The sequence below is a fragment of the Physeter macrocephalus genome, chromosome 14 (genome assembly GCF_002837175.3).
Source record: "Physeter macrocephalus isolate SW-GA chromosome 14, ASM283717v5, whole genome shotgun sequence".
Taxonomy (NCBI): Eukaryota; Metazoa; Chordata; class Mammalia; order Artiodactyla; family Physeteridae; genus Physeter; species Physeter macrocephalus.
The window spans coordinates 116,925,015-116,948,292 of record NC_041227.1 but is presented as its reverse complement, the minus strand read 5'-3'; the positions used below and the strand labels follow the sequence as shown (position 1 = coordinate 116,948,292).

At 46.3% G+C, this 23,278-nt stretch overlaps 1 protein-coding gene across 3 annotated transcripts in view; it reads left to right on the top strand.

The window, feature by feature from the left end:
* Positions 1–22,904, top strand: part of STAT3 (signal transducer and activator of transcription 3) — a 32,539-nt gene extending 9,635 nt beyond the window's left edge. Inside the window, exons 4-23 of one of the 3 annotated variants that reach the window (XM_028498299.2) lie at positions 345–440; positions 596–677; positions 861–955; positions 1,129–1,280; positions 5,904–6,062; positions 6,222–6,314; positions 7,181–7,240; positions 10,623–10,652; positions 10,755–10,848; positions 10,954–11,001; positions 12,935–13,018; positions 13,979–14,077; positions 14,198–14,333; positions 15,086–15,138; positions 15,376–15,470; positions 15,593–15,732; positions 16,237–16,446; positions 19,493–19,535; positions 19,820–19,932; positions 20,712–22,904. In XM_028498299.2, coding sequence (XP_028354100.1) covers positions 345–440; positions 596–677; positions 861–955; positions 1,129–1,280; positions 5,904–6,062; positions 6,222–6,314; positions 7,181–7,240; positions 10,623–10,652; positions 10,755–10,848; positions 10,954–11,001; positions 12,935–13,018; positions 13,979–14,077; positions 14,198–14,333; positions 15,086–15,138; positions 15,376–15,470; positions 15,593–15,732; positions 16,237–16,446; positions 19,493–19,535; positions 19,820–19,932; positions 20,712–20,767 — 1,938 coding nt within the window. In that variant the 3' untranslated portion in view covers positions 20,768–22,904. Of the gene's footprint in view, positions 1–344; positions 441–595; positions 678–860; positions 956–1,128; positions 1,281–5,903; positions 6,063–6,221; positions 6,315–7,180; positions 7,241–10,622; positions 10,653–10,754; positions 10,849–10,953; positions 11,002–12,934; positions 13,019–13,978; positions 14,078–14,197; positions 14,334–15,085; positions 15,139–15,375; positions 15,471–15,592; positions 15,733–16,236; positions 16,450–19,492; positions 19,536–19,819; positions 19,933–20,711 lie in introns of all 3 variants that reach the window. The other 2 variants (XM_055089739.1, XM_028498297.2) reach the window with 2 other exon arrangements.
* The last annotated feature ends 374 nt before the right edge of the window (positions 22,905–23,278 follow it).

Sequence of the window (23,278 nt, the reverse complement as noted above, 5' to 3'; positions counted from 1 at the left end):
GTTCTGAGTTTTTTTATATATATACTTACCTAGAATGAGTTTTCTGAAGGTAGGGACTGTGTCTTAGCTCAACATGTGGTCTCCTAGTGCAATACGTAGAGTGGGTTTATAGTATGACCTAGAGGTAAAAAGCCAAGGATACAGGTAAAAGTGTGAGAGCTTTCTTAGCACCAAACTGACAGCACCTGGAGAACACCTGCCGTGTAACCACCTTTTCCCTCACAATGGCAGCAGCAGCTCAGGCCAAGCAGGAAGGGTAGTGGGTGTGGATGGGGACTAGACAGAGCTGTTTTTCTCCCCGTATCTCCAGCATTCACGTGTACATCGGCTCCCTTTTTTGGCAGCAAGGGGGCCAGGCCAACCATCCCACAGCCGCCGTGGTGACGGAGAAGCAGCAAATGCTGGAGCAACACCTACAGGATGTCCGGAAGCGTGTCCAGGTGAAGCAAGTCTAGGGCAGGAAGACTTTCCTTGGGGAAGTTGCCTGTGGGTCCTGCATGTATCTTCTGTGAGGTTTTTAATCCTATTCAGAAACTTCCTTTTCCCTCTCCCCAGGGAAATCCTTTTTACTTCTGTTTTGGTTTGTTTTAAACAGGATCTAGAACAGAAAATGAAAGTGGTAGAGAATCTCCAGGATGACTTTGATTTCAACTACAAAACCCTCAAGAGTCAAGGAGGCAAGTGAATATTAGAGACGTTAAAATCTCCTGTAGAAAGTGAGTTTGTGCTACTTGAGTCTCAGGACTTGCTTGTTCAGACTCAGGGGAGTGGGTGCTCAGGGGCTGCTGGCGCTTAAGGGAGCCTAGTTACTGAGGATAGGAGTACTCCGTCAGCTCAAGGAGTTTCTCCTTCCTTCTCAGATATGCAGGATCTGAATGGAAACAACCAGTCAGTGACCAGGCAGAAGATGCAGCAGCTCGAACAGATGCTTACTGCGCTGGACCAGATGCGGCGAGTAAGAACAGTGAACACCTCCGCCTGCCTGTCTCACTCACGTGCAGGACTTGGGCATCTCAGGGAGGAGCTTGCTTGTTTTCTAATGAGTTCCTTCTCTGGAATTGACTAAAGACTGTGGTGAGAGACGGTCTGAGGGAATGTTTTCTGACTTTGTTTTCGGTTTCCAACCAGAGCATCGTGAGTGAGTTGGCAGGGCTTTTGTCAGCTATGGAGTACGTGCAGAAAACGCTCACGGATGAAGAGCTGGCGGACTGGAAGAGGCGGCAGCAGATTGCTTGCATTGGAGGCCCTCCCAACATCTGCCTAGATCGGCTAGAAAACTGGTAAAACCGAAAAGAGAAGTTTTTCCTTTCTTTCTAGAAAGCTGTGCTAAATTATGGTCAGAACTGCAGGCGCAAAGAGTTGCTACTGCATTTCAGAGGTGGGGACTTTAACATACTCAAATTTAGTCTGAGGGTTAAAGCTTTTACTTTATTTGGACAATTTTTTTTAATGAAAATGTATTTATATTGCTATATTTTATTTTTTTTAAATAAATAATTTATTTGTTTGGGGGGTATTTTTGGCTGCATTGGGTCTTCGTTGCTGCACGCAGGCTTTCTCTGGTTGCAGCGAGTGAGGGCTGCTCTATGTTGTGGTGCTTGGGCTTCTCATTGCAGTGGCTTCTCTTGCTGCGGAGCGCAGGCTCTCGTGTGTGGGCTTCAGTAGTTGTGGCTCACAGGCTCTGGAGCGCAGGCTCAGTAGTTGTGGCGCATGGGCTTAGTTGCTCCGCAGCATGTGGGATCTTCCCGGACCAGGACTCGAACCCATGTACCCTGCATTGGTAGGCGGATTCTTAGCCACTGAGCCACCAGGGAAGTCCCTATATTGCTATATTTTAAATATATTTGACTAATTGAAATAAAGCTTTTGGTTTAACTGTATTTAACACGTGGACTAAATTTTAAATTTTAGTTACTTTAATACTCTCAAATGACATGCTTTTTATAAGGGAAGAAAGTTCAAATACAGGATATTAATAAAGAGAAGAAAAGACTTTAAAGATCAAATCATGCAGAGGTACTTAGAGTTAAAATTTTGGTGACTGTCACTCTAGACATCTGTTGTATATATAAAGATAGAAATCTATACATTTCACATTAGTAGGCTCATTCTTTATATGCTCTTCTATAATCCACTCTTTTACTTTCATTCATTCAGAAAATCTTGATGGAGCACCCTTGATGTGCAAGGCCCAATGATGAATATGCTGCACCAGCTTAAACTGGGAGAAACTTGACCTGAAAGGGAACCCAGATACACAGAGCATGAATCTGGAAATTTAGGACAACTCTACATGAGATGCCTGTTTGTTCATATCCTCACTAACCCTGAGCTTTGCTGATTTACTGAGAGCAGTTTTAAATGCTTCCTGATCAGGGAACCAAAAAGCTTAAGTTCTGGGAATGGAGAATGTAGATGCCAGAAGGGAGTCAGTGAGCTCAGAAGTCCTGGTGCCGTCCTCCCCCGCCCCTTGCCTTCCACCTTCTCTCTTTGGGGTCTTTACTAAACTAGTGGGGGGCCATCAGAGAGAGACACTGATATTCTCCATTCTTGGGGACAGACTTAATCAGCCTTTGTCTCCCTGTCTACTTTTTCTATATGCATGTTATCAGTATTTTGAAACCTAATGTCACATCCTTTGATCCGTGGTAGGTGAGGTTGAAAGGGCTCCTGGGGATCATGCAGTTCAACCCCCCATCTCTCAGGCAAGGGGACACCAAGGCCCACGGGAGTGAAGGGACCTGGCCAAGTTTGCACAGATAGTGAGGGACAGAGCTGGCTCAAACCCATCTTCCTGGGCTGTCTGATGTCCTGCGCTTCCCCAGTCCTCACATTTGGGTACAAAGACAAGTTAGGCTGAGGAAAGTGAGCATCAAATTCCTTATTTCATGTTCTCCATATCTGGGTTCTAGTGTTTGTCACTTTCCAGTGGTAACCCGATTAATGCCTCCTAGTGGCATACGTTTTGACACTTCTTCCTCTATGCCTGCCTTCCTCTTTGAAATGTAAAATTTAGGAAGGCACTGTTCTAAAAAGGCAAAATAGGGAATTCCCTGGCGGTCCAGTGGTTAGGACTCAGCACTTTCAGTGCCAGGGACCAGGTTCAGTCCCTGGTCAGGGAACTAAGATCCTGCAAGCCACGCAGCATGTACAAAAAAGGCAAAAATAAGTTTCCCTTTTCTGTTCTTTTTTTTTTTTTTTTTTTTTTGCGGTACGCGGGCCTCTCTCTGTTGTGGCCTGTAAGAACAGTGAACACCTCCGCCTGCCTGTCTCACTCACGTGCAGGACTTGGGCATCTCAGGGAGGAGCTTGCTTGTTTTCTAATGAGTTCCTTCTCTGGAATTGACTAAAGACTGTGGTGAGAGACGGTCTGAGGGAATGTTTTCTGACTTTGTTTTCGGTTTCCAACCAGAGCATCGTGAGTGAGTTGGCAGGGCTTTTGTCAGCTATGGAGTACGTGCAGAAAACGCTCACGGATGAAGAGCTGGCGGACTGGAAGAGGCGGCAGCAGATTGCTTGCATTGGAGGCCCTCCCAACATCTGCCTAGATCGGCTAGAAAACTGGTAAAACCGAAAAGAGAAGTTTTTCCTTTCTTTCTAGAAAGCTGTGCTAAATTATGGTCAGAACTGCAGGCGCAAAGAGTTGCTACTGCATTTCAGAGGTGGGGACTTTAACATACTCAAATTTAGTCTGAGGGTTAAAGCTTTTACTTTATTTGGACAATTTTTTTTAATGAAAATGTATTTATATTGCTATATTTTATTTTTTTTAAATAAATAATTTATTTGTTTGGGGGGTATTTTTGGCTGCATTGGGTCTTCGTTGCTGCACGCAGGCTTTCTCTGGTTGCAGCGAGTGAGGGCTGCTCTATGTTGTGGTGCTTGGGCTTCTCATTGCAGTGGCTTCTCTTGCTGCGGAGCGCAGGCTCTCGTGTGTGGGCTTCAGTAGTTGTGGCTCACAGGCTCTGGAGCGCAGGCTCAGTAGTTGTGGCGCATGGGCTTAGTTGCTCCGCAGCATGTGGGATCTTCCCGGACCAGGACTCGAACCCATGTACCCTGCATTGGTAGGCGGATTCTTAGCCACTGAGCCACCAGGGAAGTCCCTATATTGCTATATTTTAAATATATTTGACTAATTGAAATAAAGCTTTTGGTTTAACTGTATTTAACACGTGGACTAAATTTTAAATTTTAGTTACTTTAATACTCTCAAATGACATGCTTTTTATAAGGGAAGAAAGTTCAAATACAGGATATTAATAAAGAGAAGAAAAGACTTTAAAGATCAAATCATGCAGAGGTACTTAGAGTTAAAATTTTGGTGACTGTCACTCTAGACATCTGTTGTATATATAAAGATAGAAATCTATACATTTCACATTAGTAGGCTCATTCTTTATATGCTCTTCTATAATCCACTCTTTTACTTTCATTCATTCAGAAAATCTTGATGGAGCACCCTTGATGTGCAAGGCCCAATGATGAATATGCTGCACCAGCTTAAACTGGGAGAAACTTGACCTGAAAGGGAACCCAGATACACAGAGCATGAATCTGGAAATTTAGGACAACTCTACATGAGATGCCTGTTTGTTCATATCCTCACTAACCCTGAGCTTTGCTGATTTACTGAGAGCAGTTTTAAATGCTTCCTGATCAGGGAACCAAAAAGCTTAAGTTCTGGGAATGGAGAATGTAGATGCCAGAAGGGAGTCAGTGAGCTCAGAAGTCCTGGTGCCGTCCTCCCCCGCCCCTTGCCTTCCACCTTCTCTCTTTGGGGTCTTTACTAAACTAGTGGGGGGCCATCAGAGAGAGACACTGATATTCTCCATTCTTGGGGACAGACTTAATCAGCCTTTGTCTCCCTGTCTACTTTTTCTATATGCATGTTATCAGTATTTTGAAACCTAATGTCACATCCTTTGATCCGTGGTAGGTGAGGTTGAAAGGGCTCCTGGGGATCATGCAGTTCAACCCCCCATCTCTCAGGCAAGGGGACACCAAGGCCCACGGGAGTGAAGGGACCTGGCCAAGTTTGCACAGATAGTGAGGGACAGAGCTGGCTCAAACCCATCTTCCTGGGCTGTCTGATGTCCTGCGCTTCCCCAGTCCTCACATTTGGGTACAAAGACAAGTTAGGCTGAGGAAAGTGAGCATCAAATTCCTTATTTCATGTTCTCCATATCTGGGTTCTAGTGTTTGTCACTTTCCAGTGGTAACCCGATTAATGCCTCCTAGTGGCATACGTTTTGACACTTCTTCCTCTATGCCTGCCTTCCTCTTTGAAATGTAAAATTTAGGAAGGCACTGTTCTAAAAAGGCAAAATAGGGAATTCCCTGGCGGTCCAGTGGTTAGGACTCAGCACTTTCAGTGCCAGGGACCAGGTTCAGTCCCTGGTCAGGGAACTAAGATCCTGCAAGCCACGCAGCATGTACAAAAAAGGCAAAAATAAGTTTCCCTTTTCTGTTCTTTTTTTTTTTTTTTTTTTTTTTTTTGCGGTACGCGGGCCTCTCTCTGTTGTGGCCTCTCCCATTTCGGAGCACAGGCTCGGGACGCGCAGGCTCAGTGGCCATGGCTCACGTGCCTAGCCGCTCAGCGGCATGTGGGATCCTCCTGGACTGGGGCACGAACCCGTGTCCCCTGCATCAGCAGGCAGACTCTCAACCACTGCGCCACCAGGGAAGCCCCAAGTTTCCCTTTTCTAATCTAATGCTGCTGAACTGTACATTTAGAAATGGTCAATTTTATGCTGTGCATATTTTCCCACAATGAAAAAAAATGCCTCTTTCTTATGTCAGGGGACTGCATAGAGGTGTTTATACCTGTGGTATTCCTTCCCCTTCTCCAACTCACCTGTGTACACCCACTTAGGTAACTGGTATCTTCCTTATTTTACTGGCAGGATAACCTCATTGGCAGAATCTCAACTTCAGACCCGCCAACAAATTAAGAAACTGGAGGAGTTGCAGCAGAAAGTTAGCTACAAAGGGGATCCCATTGTACAGCACCGGCCAATGCTGGAGGAGAGAATCGTAGAGCTGTTTAGAAACTTAATGAAAAGGTAACTTAGAGTCCCTGTCCCTTTCCCCCATCACCCCCCCCCTCCACCCCCCCTCCCCAAAATGTCATTGAACAAGAGATTGGCTGACTTCCGAGGAACAGGACAGGCACTGGCCCACTGAGTTGTGTGTGAACCACTGCCCTTCTCTTTCCCTTCCAGCGCCTTCGTGGTAGAGCGGCAGCCCTGCATGCCTATGCATCCTGACCGGCCATTAGTCATCAAGACCGGTGTCCAGTTTACAACTAAAGTCAGGTGGGCCACGGAACCTCCACTTCTGGCAGATATTGTATCAAGGGTCACTCTCAGGGCCAGAACAGGGTTGGTGGCCAGGGTTGTTCTTTATGGGCGTCGCAGGCAGTACTATGATGGGTATGGAATTTGTTGGCATAATATCAGCTTGCTCTTTGATTCTCCTGTCAAAAGCGAAAGAATGGTAATCTTTTTGAGGTTACCTGGGCATATTCCTATGATTCAGGCCCATTGTATTCCTAAGATTCCAGGCCTAAAGTCTTAAGCCATAGAATCTCCATCTCTCCTGCAAAAGGGGCAGAATAATGCCAGTTATTTTTTGTTCTTTGAGCCTACTTTTCCCTGAGGATTTTAAGGGAAAGAATAAAGCTTAGTGATAATAGAAGCTAAGAGGCCACAGGGCAGGTGGGTGAGGGGCCTGCAGGTGGAGTGTTACTTTCACATTCAAGTCAGAACAGGTAAGCTGGGGTTTGCCCTTCTGCAGTGAAATTTCCCTCCTCAGAAAGGTAGTATGTTGTTAGGTTTCAGGTTTAACAGAAAGAATACCACCTGCAGAGAATGTAATATTTTTCATGAAATGGCTTTCATTATCCTTTGGTGAATCTCTCACAACTTTATCTAAGTTCTTAGGCTTTCTTTCAGTCCCTTTAGGCCTAATGCTTGACTTAAGGTCAAACCCAGCACCCGTGGGAGGAGGAATTTGGGATTATGACTTACCTCTTTAGAATTGAAGAGTTAACGAATTTTATATTACTTCAACTAGACGTTGCTGGGGGAGCCTAGTGACTTTTTTTTTTTAATTGGATGTTTTTTCTTTGCTCTGAAACTTTTTTTTTTCTTTCTTTCTTTCTTTTTTTTTTTTGAAATAGATTGCTGGTCAAATTCCCTGAGCTAAATTATCAGCTTAAAATTAAAGTGTGCATTGACAAGTAAGTACTCCTTACCTTAGCTCTTTTTTTCTCTTTTTCAAATGAGGGACAGAGAAATGGGAACTTGGACAGTCATCATGTGAACTTAGAGGCTTTATCTTCCTTCAGAGATCTTCGTTTCTTTAAAAAGTTTTCAAAAGCCTTGCTGTGCATTGTCATTTAATGTGCCGGAACAAAACCACGAAGCTGGCGGTACAGATTTGAGTTGCGATTGCTGTTGTGACCTCGAGTTCCTCTTTTTCTTTATTCATTTTTTTACTTATAAATGTAATGTATGCATATTATATAAAACTGAGAATATATGGGAAAATTGATTTTTGTTGCTGTTTCGCACTTTACCACATAATGGAATCCTCTTCAGAATTTGACAGTACCTTTAAAAAATTAAAATGCACTTACCCTCTGAAAAGATTAAAAAAGAGAAAATGTATGTGATATAATTGTTTATCTGGAAATTTCATGAAAATGAATTGGAAAATAGTTACTAATGAAACTAGGGACTTGAGGAAGGTGGTAAGTTTAATAAATAAATAAATAAGCAAAAATTGATTACTTTAACCATAAATTAGCATCAACCAGTTAGAAATTATAATAGAAAAATGATCTCACAATAAGCAACAAAAATATATGGTGATAAACTTAACAGAAATATTTAAGACCTACTTGAAGAACACTGTGAAATTTTAGTGAGGAAGTAACTTTTTAAAAGTGAGGCGATAAGTCATACTCCTGGATTGAAGACTTTTGATTTTATTATAAAGATGTTGATTCTTCCCAGTTAATATAGAACCAACCAAAACGTGAATAGGATTTTTAAAAACTCTTGACTTGCTTTTCAAGTTATATCTTAGATGAAAAAAATCAGCAGAGATAGTTTTTAAAAAGGATTTGTTTATTTTTAATTGTGATAAACATAAAATTTACCATCTTAGCGATTTAAAATCTTGCCCCAAATACTTCTTTAATATCATCAAAGAGCCAGTTACTGTTCAAATTTACCTCATATTTTTTCTGTTTTCTTTTTTCTTTTTATTTTTTTTATTGATGTACAGTTGATATCAACTATTTGTAAGTGTACAGTTCAGCAGTGTTGAGTATATGGACATTGTTGTGCAACAGATCTCCAGAACTTTTTCATCTTATAAAACTGAAACTCTATATCCATTGAAGAACAAATCCCCATTTCCCTCTCCCTCCAGCGCCTGATAACCACCATTCTACTTTCCAAAAGAATTTCTTTAACAAATAAAAATTATGGGGGGTGGTATGGGAAACTGCCTTGCCCAATATTAAAATGTATCACAAAGTTTCAGTTGCTAAATGAGTGTGTTGCCAGGGCAGGAATAAACTGATCATTGAAGCAAAATCTAAAGTCCAAAAATAGACTTCAGGTTTATATAAGGAATTAATATACATTTTAATTGATATCTTAAATTAGCGAGGGAAGGGTGGATTATTCAGTAAGTCGTCTTAGGGAAACTTGGTATTGGGGGGATTTGAGTAAGAAGTTAAACTTTTCACTGTCCATCAGAATAAATTCTAGATATATTTTAAAAGCATAGGCAAATGTATAATATAATGGTGGTAAAAATGGCAGCCACTTTTGGAAAACAATTTGGCAGTTTCCTAAAAAGTTAAACATGCACCTACCCTATGACCTAACCATTCCACTCCTAGGTATTTACCCAAGAGAAATGAAAGCATATGTCCACACAAAGGGTTGTACAGGAATCTTCATTAATAGACGAGTGTCCATCAACAGGTGAATAAACAGTTGGTGGTATATCCATGAAACAGAGTATTATTCACCAACAAAAAGGAATGAACTATTGATACCCACAACACAAGGATAAATCTCCAAATTAATACACTGAATGAGAGAAGCCAGACCAAGAAAAAAAGAGTACATACTTTGCGTTGTCATTTATATAAAATTCTAGAAGTGCGAATGAATCTATCATGACTGAAAGCAGATCATTGGTTGCCTGGGGACAGGGGTGGGTGGAATGTGGGATTGGGGAATGGGTCACATAAGGGTGTGGGGAAACTTGGGGATGCTGGATATGCTCGATATCTTGATTGAGCTGATGATGTCACAGGTGTGTATAGTATACATATATCAAACCTCATCAAATTGTGCATTTTATATATGCAGTTTATTATTTGTCAATTACATCAAAGGTATACAAAAAAAAGAATGTAAAAAAAAAGTAAATATAGGCTAGACATGAGGGAAAATTTTCTGATAATGAGGACTTTATTTAAGTTCTCAAATGTGATATATGGGGAATTCCCTGGCCGTCCAGTGGTTAAGACTCTGAGCTTTCACTGCCGAGGGCCTGGGTTCAATCTCTGGTCAGGGAAGTAAGGTCCCACAAGCTGCATGGCCAAAGTAAATAAATAAATAAAAATAAAATAAAATGTGGTATATGGAAAGGTATCTTCTGAATGGTTTAAAAGTTGATCCATTTTAATCTGTAAACTCCCACAGAATGTACTGTTTAATAAATAGTAGCTGTTTTTCTAAAAGCCTAAGTGAGTATATAGCAATGGAGAAGGACTTTTTAAACAGAACTAAAATAATTTTTAAAAGGAAGGAAAACACTGAGAAATGGTGACTATATAAAAAATGAAATATTCAAAAACACAGGGAACACACTGGGAAGAATATTTCCAGCTACATCAATGGGATGCTCTGAGTTACGGGTAATAGTAAACCTTTGCAGAAAACCCAGTGTGGCTTAAATAATAAGGAAATCGGCAACCCAGTATAACTGGAAATGCAAAGTTAGAACAAGTTTCTGACGGTGAGATCAGTGACTCAATTGATGTCCTCAAGGAACCAGAATCTTCCGTCTCTCTTCTCTGCCACTGGCAGAGAAGAGATGCCAGTGTCACTGGCATTCTAGGGTTCCCTTCTGGGTTGCTGCGTGGTTGCTTGTGGTAGTTAAGGCCACATGCCTCCTTGCTCGTGTTCAGCTGAAGCTATGGAATGTAAGTCCAGCCTGAGAGAGAATCCTTCCCAATCTGATTGAGACAGTAAAGGTCCTGTCCTCACCCCTGGACTGCTGCACTGTGGGCATGCTCTATTCATGTGAGCTTAATGATCAGGATCCCCTGGAGGGAGGGATGGGAAAGATACTGGACAGAGTCAAGGTTCTGTTAGGAAGAGGGGAGTAGAGTTTGGGTAGGCAACCAGCTGTGTCTACTACTTCAGCACGTATAGGATTGTTAATTTCACATATAAAATGTAATTGAGTCATTTACAGAAATCCCCAGGAGAACAGCAGTTTTTCCATCAGAATAAATTATAGGTGTTCAAAGTAGACTTCTGAAGAAACTCAGGGCCTTTTTTATTACCACTGGTTTGTGTTCTTAACAGAGACTCCGGGGATGTTGCAGCTCTCAGAGGGTAAGTTCAGCCTGGAGGCTTCCTTGTGTTCCCGTTTAATCTAACTTTGTCCTCTGACCACTCGCTCACCTATGTGGTTGGTTTTTTTCTCCTGTGATTCAGATCCCGGAAATTTAACATCCTGGGCACAAACACGAAAGTGATGAACATGGAAGAGTCCAACAACGGCAGCCTCTCCGCAGAGTTCAAACACTTGGTACACGGGAGAAGCCTGGACTCCCCTTCTCCCAGGGCCTCTGGCAGGGGGAGGGGTTAGGAGAGAGCCTCATGTGACAGGGGATGCTCTTTGCTTTTCTTACAGACCCTGAGAGAGCAGAGATGTGGTAACGGGGGCCGAGCCAACTGCGACGTAAGTTTTGTTGGGCATGAAAGCCAACTATAGGAGGGTTTTCTTTGAGCAGGAGAGAAAAAGAGCCTTCTTACTGCCCAGAAGTAGAGACACCTGACCAGCTGCAGTCACCACAGGCCAACATGACACATCAGAAGTCACTCATGCCTTGGAGAACTCTGGCTTGGAGCATTTCCTTGATTGTCCGGGGAGTTAGCTCATCATCAAAGAGTGGAAAGTCCCTTGCCCACACCCATGTAGTGGAAAAGAAGCCTTCCACCTTGCCTGGGGCTTTCCAAATTCCCCTTCCAACTTCTGTGGGCTAACATGGCTTGGCTCAGCTTTTGGTGACCTGTTTTGGTCACTGAGGTGGGATGGAAGGTTTCAACAAATCCGAGTTAAACGTTTTACTAAAAGAAAAAGAACAAAACAATACGAATCCCCTTATTTCTTCTCTGCCTCCCATTTATTCAGATTATTGGACTCTTAGTGTCAGGAATAAACTTAAGGGACTTCCCTGGCGGTCCAGTGGTGAAGAATGAGGACTTTCACTGCCATGGGCCTGGGTTTGGTCCCTGACTGGGGAATTAAGATCCCATAAGTCACGTGGTGTGGCCAAAAAAGAAAAAAAAAGAATAAACTTAAAAAAAAATAGGTAAATGTGACCAAAAACTAGTTTTAAATCTTTTTTATAAAACTGTGACACCCTATTCTTTTTCTGATATTTGTCCCCTGAGCTATTCTTACCCTCTTCCCTAGAACGTAGCAGGCCTTTTGAAAAAAAAAAAAAAATTTGAATTTATAATACTTGACAGCAGTTAAAGAGTGAGGTATGCAATGATACAGGAAAATGTATGTGGCATATTTATTTAGGAAAAAAAGATGCAAAATAATTTGAGTATATTAGTATATTTGTTTTAAAAAACTTACACTGTATTTTGTCTATTCATGTCTGCATTACAAAATTCTAGAGGAATATCTGCCAAACAGTGCTGCTGTTCTTATTCCAAGGCTACTCTGTACTATCTCTGTAATACTTGAATTTAAACTGAACGTGTATTACTTTTGTAATTAGAAAAAGAGCATTTTAAATATGAATTGGAATTTCTAATAATTCATTGGCAATTCTCATTCAAAATAATGTCGCTGTATTGCTGGTGGGTTGTTACAGTCACTTTGGAAAACAATTGGGCGTTATAAAAATGAACATACCCTGTAAACCAACAGCGCCACTCCCAGGATTTAACAAAAGAGGAATCTTTGCACATAGGTAGCAGGAGATATGTGCAAAATGTCAGAGCAGCCTGATTGTAAGCCCTAAATACAAACCAAATGCCATCGGCACTAGAGTGGATAAATGATCTGCAGTATAGTCTGGTGGTGGAATACTATACAGCTGTGAAAATGGAGAAATTGAGGTGCACACAGCTACATGGATGTGAAAAGCGAGTCACAAAAGAATACACAGGGTGTGATTCCATATGTATAAGATGGAACTAAACAAACTAAGCCACACATACATTGTTTAGAGGTATAAATGTGGTAAAACCATAAAGAAGAGCTAGGAAATGATGAACTCAAGAGACAAAATAGCCGTTACTTCTGAGGGAGGAGGCACAGGGATGGATGGGGTTGGGAAGGGTGCCCAGAGAACCTCAGTAGTGATGGTCTTTCCCTCAAACTGGGTGGTGGGTACACAGGTGTTCACTGTTTTGTCATTCTTTGTGCCTTACCCATTTTATACATAACCTATTGGATCTCCTTAGTATCCTAATAAAGCTAGTAGGAGGTCAGGTTGAGGACCATAGCTCTGGAGAGTGACAGTGTTGAAGAGACCACGTGCTCCAGTTGTGTCTGTGGCCACCTGGTGGATTGCCCTTCTGGATGGTGTAGTGGTGGCGCCAGGACTGAATACCATCCTCTCTGAGGAATAGCGTCCTTCTCCTTCTTGTAGGCCTCCCTGATCGTGACTGAGGAGCTGCACCTGATCACCTTTGAGACTGAGGTGTATCACCAAGGCCTCAAGATTGACCTGGAGGTGAGTTCTGTGACAGAACTGGGTAGCGCTGCACGCAGTGGTAACTCAGGACAAGACTTCTTCTAGTTGAGGTTTTTACTCCGGAAGGTGGAATGGTGACTCTTTGCTAAGCACTGTGTTTACTTTTGCTTCTCTTCCTCCCCAAAATCCTTAGTATCCCACCTGAGAGTAAAGTCTTGCCTGAGTGCTTAGAAGATACATGTCTACTCAGCTTTCAGCACACTTGATATAAAAACTCATATTTAGACATTGATCATAACTGACTTTATAAAGTTTGGGCAAAACAGTCTTTCAACAACCAATGTTTTTAGTTTACGGACAATCATGGCATTTACATGCTCTTTCCCCAACTTTCTTGATCTTTAAATTAAAGATACACCAGAAAAAGCAGGAACCCTAGTCTTTGATCCCTGGGACCTCTCTGTATTTGGGTTTTTTTTTTTTTTGCGGTACGCGGGCCTCTCACTGCTGTGGCCTCTCCCGTTGCGGAGCACAGGCTCCGGACGCGCAGGCTCAGCGGCCACGGCTCACGGGCCCGGCCGCTCCACGGCACGTGGGATCTTCCCAGACCGGGGCGCGAACCCGCGTCCCCTGCATCGGCAGGCGGACTCTCAACCACTGCGCCACCAGGGAAGCCTGACCTCTGTTTAATGGGCAGGTACAGCTTCGATTCGTGGAGGATGCCTTGCAGGTGTTATAAATGGGGAATCCTTGGACTGTGAGTCCACCGTGAGCAAGTTAGCTTTACAAGTTCTTGGTGATGTTCAGACAGCCGCCGAGTCCGGCGTTCTTTCCGCTCTGGGTGTTGAGCTGACTCGGCCCCGCTCCTCCCTGAGGGCTGGCAGCAGGTGTGCTCCACGGCTTGTCCTTTATCCCGAACCCTGTGAGATACGCGTGAAGAGGTTTTGGAAGCCACGAGGGCCCTCTGCCTCCCCAGCTCATTCCCCGCTCCCTCCACAGACCCACTCCTTGCCAGTTGTGGTGATCTCCAACATCTGTCAGATGCCCAACGCCTGGGCGTCCATCCTGTGGTATAACATGCTGACCAACAACCCCAAGGTGAGTCGGGCCCCCGTTTTTGCTGAGACTTCTCGGTGCCTCGGGGTCGACACGGTGCCTAGCGCAGCTCATCAGGCACCGCCCTCTCATCTAAAGGAGCAAATGTGTCATTTCCAATAGAACGTGAACTTTTTCACCAAGCCCCCAATTGGAACGTGGGATCAAGTGGCCGAGGTGCTGAGCTGGCAGTTCTCCTCCACCACCAAGCGTGGGCTGAGCATCGAGCAGTTGACAACGCTGGCGGAGAAACTCTTAGGTCAGCACTTTACCTCTTCTCCCCTCACCCTCCTCGGAAAAGGAATCTGGCCCATGGGGCTGTTCATTCAGAAGAGTTTACTGAGCAAGGTGCTGTGCCGGGGCCAGAACACATGGGCTCCAGCAGGTCAGGGAGTCAGGATGCAGAGGACATGTGCATCCTGGGGGTCGTTTTTATGAGGCGGGAGGCAGATTTCTTTTCTCTTGGTGGCTGTCTCCCTCACCCTTCCAGGGTACTACTTTATCCAACCATCGGAAGATATTTTAAGCGCACGTTAGAGCTAAAGGCTTGGTATTCCTGTCTGTTTCTTCAAGAAACTGTAGGCTTGTTTTAAATTTTCTCCCTGGAAAAAAAGCCTTGGTAGAATGTTTTGCATGCTACCTATGCTTTGTCCTATGCTGCCACCAAATGTGACCCTGTAACTCAAGCTGTCAGCTTCTTAGTGTGTGCTGCTGGTCCCCGGACCACCACACGAGGCTAGAAAGGGCAGCTGGGCTAAACAACAACTCGTGTGTGTGTGTGTGTGTGTGTGTGTGTGTGTGTGTGTGTGTGTGTGTGTGTGTCAAATGATGGGGTCGCGTGTGGGGCGGATGGGTGCACCATATACACACAACAGTGGCAACATTCAAATACATGAAAACCAACGGTTTCAGGGCCTATCATAGGGCAGTTGTGCACGTGTTCTGTTTGAAGAAATAAGATCTTGATTCAAAACTGAAAATTATACTACTTTATTATTTTTTTTCCTTCAGGACCTGGTGTGAACTATTCAGGGTGTCAGATCACGTGGGCTAAATTTTGCAAAGTAAGCAACCGTGTGAACTCCGTGTGGCTGCCTCACGGGAGGGGGAGGGGGAGGGGTGCTTACCTGCTGGGAGGTCGTGGAGGACGCTGGGCCTGTAGGCCCTAGGCTCTTGGTCCAGCGGCCAGTAGCACCTGCCTGAGGCTAGATGGGCCTGAGGATTTTGGTGGCACCTCACCCCTAGGAAGGAAAAGCCTGGGATGGTGGTGGACTTGGCTTTCCCATTATTCTTTTCTCCAGGAAAACATGGCCGGCAAGGGCTTCTCCTTCTGGGTCTGGCTGGACAATATCATTGACCTTGTGAAAAAGTACATCCTGGCCCTTTGGAATGAAGGGTAGGTTGGAACTCTTGTGTCTGGCAGGGTGTGCAGGTGTGACAAGTCCCCTGCTCTCCCAGCAGGCAAATAGCAGGGCAACCCTCAGCCCAAATCTTGCTGTTGTTCCTCTTTACTTCTAGGTACATAATGGGCTTTATCAGTAAGGAGAGGGAGCGGGCCATCTTGAGCACCAAGCCCCCAGGCACCTTCCTGCTGAGATTCAGTGAAAGTAGCAAAGAAGGAGGAGTCACCTTCACTTGGGTGGAGAAGGACATCAGCGGTAAGCTTGGCTCTTCCCCACACCACCTGGTGGTGAGCGCCGCTGCTGCCATGGCCTCTGCTGGTTTCAGACCTGTGCTGCCCCCTCGTGGGAAGAGATGGCCTCGCACCCCCCCCCCACTCCCACCCCCCACCTCAGACTTGTAAGGCACATTTGGGTGACTTCTTTTCTCTAAATTCTACCAGCTGGAGGATTGGTTTGCCAGTTTTGTTTTGCTGGCTCCGGGGACTAATATTTGCCTATTTAAATTTCATTCTTCATCTCCTTTCTTTCCTACCCTGTTAATATATCTTATGTAAATAGTTATCCAAGGGTATTACCTGTGGCCCAGCTGGATAGCCTCTCCTGAAGCCAGCTGAACATTTCCCCAGTGCCAGGCGACTGGGCAGGATATTCAGGGTCTCGGGCGCTGGGTTGGCATAAGCCTTTCCCCCTTGAGGGAAAATAAATCAGGTAGTTTTCTCCGAGATCACCTGAGTCTTCCCTTCCCATTTCCCCTGACAGGTAAGACCCAGATCCAGTCGGTGGAACCATACACCAAGCAGCAGCTGAACAACATGTCGTTTGCTGAAATCATCATGGGCTATAAGATCATGGATGCCACCAATATCCTCGTGTCTCCGCTGGTCTATCTCTACCCTGACATTCCAAAGGAGGAGGCGTTCGGAAAGTACTGTCGGCCAGAGAGCCAGGAGCATCCCGAAGCTGACCCAGGTAGTTGTTGATTTTCCACGACAGCCATTTAGTTCTGGGGAAAAGTGGGAAATTGTAGGATCCTGGGAGGACAGATAAGGTAGATGCCTGAAGAACCTGGGGATCTTTATTCCTCTTTCTGGCAAAGAACTTTGTAGCGAGTGCCTTTGGGGGGTGGCTGATGGGGTTAGAGAGAGGAGAGGAATCAGTCACCAGGCTCTGCCCTACAAGAAGCACCAGTCTCAAGGGGGAAGCAGCATGCACACACCCAGACATACCTAAAACACCGTGGAGAGAAAGCGAGGGCAGAATTCTCTAGAAACAGGATGCCCAGCCAGCACAGTACTTCTTACAAAGCAGATGCTGGAAGGTTTGCGATTCAGACTTCTGTCTAGCGTGTTTCCTTTTCCCCATCACGGAACAATGTGAGCAGTGCCAAGAGGGATGAAGAAAGGCTTTCTGGAGGAAATGAGTGTTAGCAGTGCTGGAACATGGTTTAAGAGCACAGGAGTGTGATTGAAGGGGAAGATAGTAACTGGTGGGAGGGGCGTGGAATTGGTCCTTTGAATGTGCAGCTCTTGAAAATAAGATGTTTTTTAATGTGCAAGAGCCCATGTGCTTATGTAAGTTACACATACACTTTCCACACCAAACCCTCGCTCTCTAGCACCACCGCCAGCGTGGAGGGCAGAGCCCCCTAGTCTGTTCCCATGGGCGTCTGGGGCTCGGACACTGGGTTCTCTGTCCAGATCCTGATGAGAACACTATAATTTGCTGTTCTTTGTTTTTATTTAAGTTTTCTTAATCACAGAGCCAGTAGTGGTTTAAAGGGATCCTTTGAGGTTGGCTTCCCTGCCCCAGTTGCTTTGGAAAAAAACTGTTTTTGTACAAAGAGCTCTCCCACACACAAACACAAACCCACCAGCTTCCTTCCCACTTTTTCGCAGGAGTTCCCTGTGAGGGATCTTTTGGGGTGAGAAGAAGGAGACTTGGAAGAGGGAGTTGGGGCTAATTGGCAATTGACTTTCCTTTTTCCTTTGTTCTGGGGTTGAGTCTTGGCCACACTCTAGGCAGAGTACCTCTCGCTTCCTGTCTGCCCCTTATCTCTCCTCCCACGTTGTGCTTCGGTTGGGAGATCTGTTTATCAGCCCCCATCACACTACCCTGTTCCTTCTGCAGAAGGCATTTAGGTCCAAGTGCGGGGCCCTTGACTAATTTTGCTTTCAAGGTCCAAGTTCCAAGTCTGAGGCTGTGCCCTCCCTCAAGCCTCCTGTGTGACCGGGAGGCAAGGCCCTTTCCTGCCTGGAGACCTCAGTGTTTCCTCAGGGCCAAGACGGCAGTCACAGGAAGGGAACTAATTACTTGAGTGCTTGTCTGCCTCCTGGGGCTGGGTGTGAGCCTGGCAAATGGGTCAGCAGGTGTGGGTCGCCGGCGGGCTGCATGGGGGGTCCTCCAGAGTTGAGCAGCTGACCATTTCCTCTCTGTTCCCATCCTGAAGTTTGTTGTTGTTTTTTTTTTAAAGTATGAGCCCATTTTTAGAGAGCTCACTAGTTGCTCCGCAGCATGTGGGATCTTCCCAGACCCGTGTCCCCTTCATTGGCAGGCGGATTCTTAACCACTGCACTGCCAGGGAGGTCTCTCATCCTGAGGGTTTTATTGTCTCTAGGAGATAAATCTATCTCCTAGATTATCTTCCCAGGACTCCTCCCTCCTTACTCAGAAGCTCACACCGTTTCCTCATGGCTTGAGGGAGACATTCCTCTGTAGAAATGATAAATTCCTTATCTTACAAATTAGATAAAGTACATTTACAACCTTGTACGGAGCCATAAATCAGCTTTTAGTCTTAGTTCTCCTTTGCTTCTACTGTGGCATCTCAGGCCGAAGGTGTTTTTCTCAGCAACGTTGATCACTTAGGGAATTAAACCCTTTTCTGTCTGGGGTGTCAGCTCCCCTCAGGCCTGGGCCAAAATGGATTCATAAGACACCAGAACCCTGCTTTGATAGCTTCTTTGGATTCGGTACTGAGTTAACCTATTTCTTGGCCGAAAATAAACTCAGATGGGAGTCTAAGGGCCCCTCGGCAATGCCCTTTCTCAGGCTGTCATTGTACTTTCTGATCCCTCAGTTTCACTGTAAGCCCCAAGCTTTATAGCTGTGCTTCTCTCAGCCCACCGCACCCTGCTCCGCCCCGTGCCTCCTAAGTGATTTGTTCGCCTGAATCCCCCAAATTCCATGCCAGTGTCTCCGGGGCTCTTTGACCTCTTGCTGTAAGCGTTTAGCACTTAAAATTCATGTATTTCAGTCTTCACATTTCTAACTGTAGAACAAGAATCATAAACGACCAAGATGGGCCCCTCCCTCTTCCGCCTCCCTCTTATTTTATACTCGAGAGAGAAAAGCCCTTGGCTGGATCTCTTAGCTGTTGAAGACGTAAGGCCTCCTGTCACCCAGTCCAGAGACATCCTCCCCATGGAGAGGCTCTTCTGTGTGATGTAGTTATCCAACTGGGGAGTTACTAATACCCTCACCGAATAATATAATAGAGGCAGATAAGTGCTGATGGGAACAGAAGGTGTCACCCTCAGCTTTGGAACGGCATTAGCCGTTTCCACGTTCTCTTAAAGACTCGGTGACTTCGGTACCTGAGCAGGACGTGATGCCCAGACTGCGTGGGCTCAGTCCTGCATGCGGGGAACTCAATCTAAGAGATACAGCCAGGCTAGAATACAATCCTCAGTCCACATACAGGCAGTTAAACTCTTTACATGATCGAGGGGAAGAATGAACACAAGGCTGGAGCTCATCTGAGCTCGGGCGGGACCAGGGTCGGCTGAAAAGTCTCAGGAAGGCTTGAGAGAAAGAACCGAGCTTCCAGCTGCAAGCACTGGAACATCAGAGTATACAGTGAGGGAGGGCAGCCCTGAGGGGAGACGGAAGTTCCAGACAATCTCAGGTCAAGGATGGAGTGAGTTTCAAGTCAGCCCTGGGGAGGCAGCCGGCTTCCCGCTGCCTGGTACCCAAGAGTGGAATCACAATCAGTAAGCCTGAGTTTTCTTCTACCCAGGTGCCGCCCCATACCTGAAGACTAAGTTCATCTGTGTGACACCGTAAGTGGCTTCCCTTCCCAATTTTGCCTCCATTTCTAATGTCCTCAGTTAATCCCTGGGAACAGGACACCGGGTGAGAGTTCTCTTGTGCAGGGTTGGAACCCTCCGAGCTATGTTCAGTACTCAAAGTGACCCGTGTGTTTAAAAAGCTTGAGCTTTTATTTTTCTGTTGGAGACCAGAGTTTGATGGCTTGTGTGTGTGTGTTTTGTTCTTTTTTTTTTTTTCTCCATTGTGTCTTGTCAACCCGGCCCTTTCCCCTCCTGCTGCCCCCCGTTTCCTACAGAACGACCTGCAGCAATACCATTGACCTGCCGATGTCCCCCCGCACTTTAGATTCATTGATGCAGTTTGGAAATAATGGTGAAGGTGCTGAACCCTCAGCAGGAGGGCAGTTCGGTGAGTATCTGGTTGCCGGACTCTGTCCCTGTGAGGGAAGTCAGCCCCCTTGGTGTGATGCTCCCACGTACACAGCCAAGCGAGGGGCACCTGGATTGGTAGAAGTTCTCGAACAGCGCTGCCCTACAGAAACGCGCACCCCCGTGCCAGAGTAAATTTTCTAGCAGCCACGTTAAAAACAGTGAAAAGGAACAGGTGAGGTTAATTTTACAAGTGTATGTTCGTTAGCCCAGTAAATCCAAAATAGTGGCATTTCTGCACGTTAGAAAAAAAAATGAGTGTGGGATTTCCCTGGCGGTCCAGTGGTTAGGACTCCACGCTTGCACTGCAGGGGGCACGGGGTCGATCCCTGGTCGGGGAACTAACATCCCCGCAAGATGCACGTGCGGTGCAGCCAAAAAAAAAAAAAGAAAAAAATGAATGAGGTTTTCTTTCGTACTAAGTCTTTGAAACCTGCCCGGCGTTTTATAACCGGTTGGGACTAGTCACGTCCCAAGTGGCTCCAGGCTGCTGCGTTCAACAGGCAGCCTTAGAGCTTCTTTAAACCTGGAGAGTTGGGAATGAGTTAAGGTAGGAAGGAGGCTGAGCCCTTCCAGAAGGGAGGAGAGAGAATCTGGATTCTCTGACCCCATCTTGACGACCAAGGGGCAGGGCCAGGGGCAGGAGACTAGATGGCAGTGGCGGCCTGAGCCTCTGTGCCCCGAAAGGCTAAGGGTGCGGGCCCCGCCAGCTGTAGGGCTCAGGCGACTGAACTGGCTCTCCCTGTGTGTCCCCCCCAGAATCCCTCACGTTCGACATGGAGCTGACCTCGGAGTGCGCTACCTCCCCCATGTGAAGCCGAGGATGGAAGCTGCAGAGAGAGGTGACGGAGGCACCGACCCGTGTTCCACCAGCCCTTAAACAGCCCAAGCCCAGATCAACTCAACTCCCAACTCTGTGGTTCCAGATTTGTTTTTCGTCTCTCACTTCGGCTATCTTTGAGCAATCTGGGCACTTTTTAAAATAGAGAAATGAGTGAATGTGGGTGATATGCTTTTATCTAAATGCAAATAAGAATGCGCTCTCCGAGGCTGTGATCAGGGGGTGTGGGAGGGGTGGCGAGAGGGAGAAAGAGGAAATGTCTTTTTTTGCCCCCCGCCCGCCTTTCTCAGCAGCTTGTTGTTGTCATCGTCAGACAAGTGCCTCTGGTGCCAGCGGCCTCCCTCTGCCTATTTCTGTAAGCTAATGCCACAGCTGTCTCTAGCTACATCCTCCTGGCATTGCACTTTTAACCTTGCTAACGTTCAAATAGAAGATAGGACTTTCAAAGCCCCTAGGTTTCTTTTTAAACTTAAAAAAAAAATGTTTTTTAAAGGGCAAAAAAACACTGTATCAGCATAGCCTTTTCTGTATTTAAGAAAACTCAGTTAATTTCCTCCTTGGTGCTTTAGGCATTCAGCTTTCTTCAGGCTGATAATTTATATAAACCCTGACATGAGCTTCAGATCCAGCCCTTAACAGACATCTGAAGATGTGGCTTGGCCTTTGGTTTTCATACAGGAAGGTTGAAGGAGACCCTAAACATTTTAGACTTGTTTTGATAAACAAAGTTTTTATTTTCCCCTTTCACCTACTGGCCTGTTAGTAGGTGAGGCTGGGCAGAGGGGCACTTTCAACCTGCTCGCCTTTCCTCCCCGGACTTCGCCCCTGTTTCCAAGCCTGCGTGGTTTCTGTGGGTGCCTTCTAAGGGATGGGATGATTCTTCCTCTCCCCCAGTTTACCTGAGCCCCTCTTGTGGCATGGCTCCTTCCCATGTCTAAAGGTCCCTTGTCCTGTTTGCTTCAGGCATCCTGGTCTCAGGACCTCCTGGAATGAGGGAGAGAGTTACAGGTGGAACATGAGTCAGACTGTGGGGCCCCAGTCAAGGGTCTAGTTGAGCTCAGGGAATATGGTTCTTATCCCAGCTTCTTGGTGGTTTCCTGCGGCACCTGTAATCACTTCTTCACTTGGTTAAGCCAGGGGCAGAGGCTTAGTGATAAGCTCGAGGTCTGTCCCTCACGTGAGGGAGTGTACACCCCAGCCTTCCCCCAGCGCTGGTGACCGTCTCCTCCACATGGGGGCCCCCCGCGGTGAGGCAGAACAACTCGCATTTTCTGTGCATCTCAGAACACTTAGCAGCATGAGAGGTGGTCTCTGATATGGGGCCTCCTCAGACCCAGAGGCACGGCCAGATTGGGTGGTCCATAACTGCCTTGTCTCGGTCGACCAGAGCTTCTAGGGAATGCTATGCGTTACACCCATATTTGCCAGTTTTTGAAGGAAGGGGACGAGACCTTCTCTCCAAGACAAACGGGGGTTGTTAAGTAGTACGGAGCAATCTCCCTTTAGCAACACTCTCTAGATCATAATTAGCTTAACTCGAGGGACCTCGGGTGAGGATCCCGGCTTTGCTGGAGCAGAAACTAAAACCCCGTGGCTTTTAGGTCGCATGTGTTTCTGGTTTTAACCCTGATTATAGCAAAAGCCCTGAGAGGAGCTGAGACTTGTTTTGGCCCCTCCCTTAAAAAACCCAGTCCTCCAGGACCTGCCTGCCTGACCCCTGCCCAGCCGAGGGATTCCCATGGATGCCTAAGCTACCCACACAGTGGTTTGCGAGATGCTGTCCTGACCACTGCGTTCAAATTCCAATGTATACTTACTTAATAGTGTAAAAATTTATATTATTGTGGGGTTTTCTTTTTTTTTTTTTTTTTTTTTTGTATATTGCTGTATCTACTTTACCTTCCAGAAATAAAAGTTCTATAGCAACCGTCTGCTGGCACGGCGGCTCTGTCTGGCTGGAGGCTCGGGGTGGTCCCTCTTGCCCTGCTTCAGTTCTGAAGGGGTCTTACAGGCTGAGCCTGGGTCTTGAGAGGAGGTGGTTGACCCGGGTCCCGGGCTGGTGGCCTTAGCCTCTCATGCCCGAGTAGACACAGGCCCGCCTCTGGGGCACCGAGCGCCTCCCATCTTAACATGAGCCGCCAGCCTCCAGCTCAGGGGTACCTGGAGGAGCCAGGGGTCCGACCCCTCCCGCACGGAGGCGGCTTGAGTGGAGGCCTCCCTCCCGGGGCCTTTGCAAGCCGCGGTGTCTGGGGTCAGATAAGCTACCTAAGGGGGGGTTGGGGTGCAGACACTCCAACCCCCACAGGCCTCCCCTTCCACAGTTGGCTCCATTATCACTTTCTCTTCAGTTCGCTCCGTGGGGATGATCGTCAATACTTAACGGGCCGCGGCTGCGGGCCCCGGGCCGTGGGTGGTGCTAATTCACAGACCGCGGCGCCCACTCGCCTGGCTCCCCCTCCCCCCGCGCCGAGCACCCTGGAGACGA